The 6,136-nt window shown below is 39.3% G+C and overlaps 1 protein-coding gene across 1 annotated transcript in view; it reads left to right on the forward strand.

Annotated features, from left to right (window-relative positions):
• LOC106872771 (claspin) overlaps positions 1 to 6,136 on the forward strand; it is a 59,663-nt gene continuing 53,527 nt past the window's right edge. Inside the window, exons 1-4 of the mRNA XM_014919871.2 lie at positions 1 to 28; positions 865 to 961; positions 2,284 to 2,407; positions 3,317 to 4,366. Of these exons, the coding sequence (XP_014775357.1) occupies positions 3,360 to 4,366 (1,007 nt within the window). The 5' untranslated portion in view covers positions 1 to 28; positions 865 to 961; positions 2,284 to 2,407; positions 3,317 to 3,359. The remainder of the gene's footprint in view (positions 29 to 864; positions 962 to 2,283; positions 2,408 to 3,316; positions 4,367 to 6,136) is intronic.

Consider the following 6,136-nt stretch of genomic DNA (forward strand, 5'->3'; position numbering starts at 1 on the left):
AGCAAAACTGAAGGCTAAACTGAAAAAGGTATCTTTTTTTTTTAATTTTTTTTTTTTTTTAAACCCTATCATTATTCTTTTCTACTCTAGGCACAAGACCCGAAATTTTTTGGAGGGGGCCAGTCGATTAGATCGACCCCAGTATGCAACTGGTACTTAATTTATGGACCATGAAAGACAAAGTCAACCTCAGCAGAATTTGAACTCAGAACGTAAAGACAGATGAAATACTGCTAAGCATTTTGCCCGGCATGCCAATGTTTCTGCCAACTCACTGCCTTTTTTTATCCTGTCATTATTGCTACTGATGTTGTTTTGGTTATATCTGTCATCTTTTGTCATTTAAAACAAATTTTGTTTGCATTTATATTAGTTGTTTTAGTGAAAGCTGGGTCTTTGCGTTTTTCTTGGAAAATAACATCTATTAACACTTTGGAAACACTGCTGGAAACATCTATAACATTTTCTTGGAAAATAGCATCTATTAATTCCTCCTTGAATAACTGCAAGTTAATGGTAGTATGGAAAATGTGGGCAGGGAAAGAATTCCAGAGATTAGTGTTCTGGAGATAAAGGGTTTGACATAGTGATTAATGGGTGGGGAGGGCTGGTCACTTTAGGTGATAATTAGAGGAGGAGGGTTGGGCAAGTTGGAGTGGCACAATATAAACCCGCTTCAATGACTCTATTTGGTCTCTGATAAACTTAAAAGTCTTAAACATGTCAACTTAAGAATTCCTTCAATGTTTGCCTCTGTTCGTCAGTACTCCTTTTTGTTTTCTTTTAACCCCTTTACACCCTTTTCTGTATGTTGTTGCCCATATTACTATAAAACATTAACCAGTGCTTACTCGCATTTCACAGGGTGCTACCAAACAGCCACGGAAAGAAAGAGCCTCAAAGACTAAGGCAAAGAATGACCTACTTGAGCTTCATAGTGAGACACAGCGCCTCATTAGAGGTATGTATTCTATTCGTCAATGGTGTTGTATGGTTGGGGGTGGATAACTGGGTGTTTTATGCTGATTGGTGTTCTTGTATGTATGAGGGGGAGGATGTGTTGCTGGATATATACATATTTTCTATTTTGGGGCTGGTTTGTGTGTGTCTGGTGTGTTTCAAGTGATTGTTTATCCTCAGCATGTTATGGTCAGAGTAAACCTATGTCAAAGTCATTTCTTATGTAACCACGCAACAAAATAGTAAACTGAGGATCCACTAGTATTTTAAGGGCCCCCGAAAAAAAATTACTTTAGATGTATGTGTTGTTATGTATTGCAAGAAACAGTTTGGTTTCTTTCTCTAACATTTTACATAGTTCAACCTACACAAGTTAATGTGTGAAAAACAAAATAGGAATTTTGAAAGAAGTTTCTATAAAAATAGTTTTTAAACATCAGATGGTTATGGGGGTCCAACAGAATAGAATAGTAATTGAAGGGGCCCCATAGGTAAAAAAAATGGTTGAGAACCCCTGTGGCAGGTTCACATAAAAAGCACTGAATTTGGCTGTATTTCTTTGTTGCTGTGTGTGTGTCTATGAAAGATGTTGCATCCATGAAAAAAACAGACACTGAATTGATGAGGGAATAATTTAGATGCAGGCAAAAGTCGTAGGAATGTAGTTGAGAAGCATTATTTGAAACTGTGTGGTTTGAAGTTCACTCTCACTGCACGGCATCTTGGGCAAGTGTCTAGCTGTGGGTCAACCGAAGCCTAATGAATGAATTTAGTAGAAGGAAACTGTGTGGAAGATCATTGTGTGTATGTGTTTGTTCCCCACTCCTGTGCTTAACAACAGTTGTTGGTTTAGTTATGTAGCAACAACTAAATGGTTAGACTAAAATGGAAAAAAAAAAAAAAAAAAAGGGACTCTTTGAATAAGTACTAGACTTCAAGTAAGAAATGGAGTTCATTTGTTCAACTAAACCTCTCTAAGTTGTGCCCCAGCATGGCCATAGTCCAATGACTGAAACAAGTAAAAGGATAAAATACACACACTTGTGGTTCTGATCCAATAATGCCAGAATGAAAATGGTTTTAACCATTTAAAGAATATAGACTAATACACACTCTCTGTCTTTCTGCTCCCTCCCCTCCCCCCTTCTCTCTCCCTTCTCTTCCCCTCTTCTTTTCTCTCCCCCTCCACCCTCCCTTTCTTGCTCCTTCCCTTTTCTCTTCCTCCCCTTCTCTTTCCCTCTCCCTTCTCTCTCCCTCCCCATCTCTCTCGTACATGTGACTCCACACAATACCTAAATTTTATACTGTTATATCCCATTTTAGAATCAAAAGTCAACCTTCCATACCATCAGCCAGTTTCAAAGTCCCTCAACGTCTTTCTGGATCGAGCTGCCCGCAAACAGCAACAATACCGGGCTTTGCTTTCGTGTGCAACTAATGAGAAACTGTAAGTAAACAACTATTAATGTCTCTACAAGATATTTGTCCCAGATATTTTTTATCTCTTATTTTTTTTGTTGAAATGCATAACTTCAAATAATGCATAAGTACAGGCAGGGCTGTATGGTAAGTTTGCTTCCCAACCCCATGGTTTTGGGTTCAGTCCCACTGCATTGCACCTTGGGCAAGTGTATTCTACTATATCCCTATTTGACCAAATCCTTATAAGTGGATTTGGTAGATGGAAACTGAGGAAGCCTATATCAGGTATACATGTGTATGTATATAATTTGCCAATGAGATCCAGAGATTCTCAGTATAGAAGACACTTAGTAGTGTTCAAATGATTCAAACTTAGACTCTGATGTCTTTATAAGGGATCAATTCCATGTGGTAAAGAATGGCTATAAGAGGAATCAAATTGAGCAAATAAAGATATATATTAAATATGGGTATGAAATACAAAATATGTATATATGTATGTATGCAAAACGAGAGAAAGTGGAGACTTTCAGGCGAATATTTAAGTATAAATATATTGATATTTATATATTAATATATCAGGCTTATACAAACAACAGAGAAAATTAAAGAGGAGGAAGTAAGATGTTGTAACGTTGGTAGATGTAGTGTAGGAATATATGTGTGTGTTTGTAATTTGTTCATCCTCCCCTACTGCATGACAACTGGTGTTTTGACATGTGTTAGATGTAAATGAACAACACCATCCTACAAGCAGTGTCATTCCACGGGGGAAATGTTGGCCATAGAAAATCTACTTCACAGCAAATTCCATCTGACCCTTGTAAGCATGAGAAAATGAACTTTAAAACAATAATGTTGATGCTAATAATAGTGAAACTGATGCTAATTCTCTTGTTTTGTTAACTTTTTCTCTCTTATCTGTTTTTGACAGGAAAGTAAAGTTTGTCCAAGACACTATTGAGAATGACTCCGTTATGTTCAGATCTGTCTCCTATGCCGAAAACATCGACTCGTTATTGAAAGAAACTGAATCAGTTGATGATGGCAATGAGGCCAGTGAACAGTCTAAGACAACAGATGGTAGTGTGTCTAGTCAGGGAGTTTCTTCCTTGTCTTGTACTGGCACCAAAGGCTTGGAACCTTCAGTAAACAAGAAACAGGGTGAAAAAGCTATAGATTGTGATGATGATGATGATGATGATGATGAACTGGATGAGTTACCAGATCTTTTTGTCAGGGCCAAAAATCTTTTATCGAAAAATACAGAAGATGACTCTAACCACCTCCCTGATATTCCTGTTGATTCAGAAAATGTTTCATTTGACCATAGCCAGACATTGGTGGATAAGGTTGTTGAAGAAGAAGAAGAAAAAGTAGAATGTAATAACAACAATGGAGATGGTGTTGATGACGGTAGTCAAAATAGTAATGTTAATAGAGAGCCGATTACATCAAGTAGTAAACCAATGGACAGTAGCACTAATAACAATTCTGGCTGGGTTGTTGACAGTAATGGTATAATGCAAACTGATGACCCTTTCATGGATGAATTGCTGTGTTCAGATCTTAACAGTCAGGCCCAGACAGCGTACACTCCATCACTTCAAATACAGACTCAAACGCCGCTTTCTGCTGAGCTAGTGGCAACAACACCACCACCACCACCACCACCACCAACAGCTGCAGCAGTTGTAACAACAAAAAGCCAGGCAACAGAATCATCATTAGATACAGAGATTGTTGCAAGTAGAGGAGAGACCAGCCAAAAGTCAATGAAAAAGTGCCTACCTTTAGAATTGCTTGGCTCTGATGTTTGCAGCTTCACTCCAAAGTTGAGTGGTAGTTTGACCCAAGCTATCAGTTTGGATGGTGATGATGATGAAGTTGAAGAACCTCGTGGTAAAGATCTACTCATGCAGAGATTATTAAAGTGCACCAATGTCAATAAGGGGCGGAAACACAACACAGAAGTTAATATCAGGTAAATTTTTTTTGTTTTTGTTGCTTATTTTACTGATGTTGCTATTGTTGATGAGGTACCCTTGCTATTCTTACAACCACTACCACCCTCTTCGTTTTTATTATTCTGAGAGCTTTTCATTACATTTAACTGGTACTCTGTCAGTTACGACATTGAGTATTTCAGTTGATCTGATCAACAGGATAGCCTGCTCTCATGAAATTAATGTGCAAGTTGCTTGGCACCCCACAGGCACATGTACCTGTAACATAGTTCTCAGTAAAGTTTCAGCATGTCACAGAATCTAACAAAACTAGCCCTTTAAAATACAGGTATGTACTACACATTTTTGCTAGCTTAGACTTGGGCAATGTAGAATAACGTGTCTTGCTCAAAGACACAACATACTACAAGGTATTGAACTCACAAACTTACAATCATGAGCCAAATGCTTTAACCCTTAAGCCATGTACCTTATTGTATTTACTGACATCACTACTACCTCTCATTCCTTCACTCACCAATAGGCTGTATATTCTCTCACCTTTTTCTGTTGTTGCTGTGTCTCCCTTTACACAATGCATATACTGAATACTTCTCAATCCTAGTCATAATATTCTACAACAGCTATAACAGAAATTTCTGTGGTTAGCCTTCTGGGCTCCTTGACAGCCTTCTCCAGTTTGCCCTAAACTCTTTATATCTGCTCACTAAGCCCTTTACTTTTGATTTCCTCCCCCATCATCTTTCACCATGTTTCTCTTTGTCTTCCTCTGCTTCCTTTTTCATTCATTTCCCTCATTCCTTTTACCCTGCCACATTCATTCCTTCCTCAGTACATGACCCATCCACTTCATGACTTATCCACCTCATCCCATTTCTCTTCACTAGATCTACCCCACTCTCCTCTGTGGTTCATTGTTTGTCTTTCTCTTTCTTTCTTTCAGCAATACTCTTATCTACTGAATCTTTCTCCTTTTCATTCTCTTCAGTTTACTCATCATTCTTTACTCATGTGTCACATTAATCATAACCTTCCTCACACACGAAATACACCTTTCCCTCTAGTGTCAATGACACTTGCTTCCTTATTAGCACCCAATTTTGGAATTTTTGGAAACCTCTTGCAGGGTCATTTGTCATCTCCATTCAATGTTTCTCTTAGTTAGCAAAATGTTTTCCGCACTTACCATCACGCCATTTCCATGATTCAACCCGACAACCTCTCCATCTGCAACTTCCTCTATATACACATAAATGTAGCTGCCCCAGTGGTACATGTGGCTGTTAATGTGTTAATTCAAAACATGTGAAATCAAAATCGAACCGAATCCGACGACTGGCACCCATGCCAACCTCTCCTTCATTGGACACTAAACTCTGCTTGCGAAGACCTGTTGGGGGCAAGTGAAATCGTAATTGAACCATACTCAATGACTGGTCACCGCGCCAGTGGAGCACTAACAGCACTGTCGAGTGTGTTCATTACCAGAGCAGCTGTCTGGCTTCCGTGATAGTGGCCTGTAAATAGCACCATTTGAGCGTAATCGTTACCAGCATCGCCTTCTAGCACTTGTGCTGGTGGCACGTTGGAAAATCATCCGAGCGAGGTCATTGCCAGTGCCGCTGGACTGGCTCCCATGCAGGTGGCACGTAAAAACACCTTTTTGAGCGTGGCCGTTGCCAGTACCACCTGACTGGCCTTCATGCCGGTGGCACGTAAAAGCACCCACTACACTCTCGGAGTGGTTGGCGTTAGGAAGGGCATCAAGCTGTAAAAACTCTGCCAGA

This window comes from Octopus bimaculoides, chromosome 11 (genome assembly GCF_001194135.2).
Source record: "Octopus bimaculoides isolate UCB-OBI-ISO-001 chromosome 11, ASM119413v2, whole genome shotgun sequence".
NCBI classification, from domain to species: Eukaryota; Metazoa; Mollusca; class Cephalopoda; order Octopoda; family Octopodidae; genus Octopus; species Octopus bimaculoides.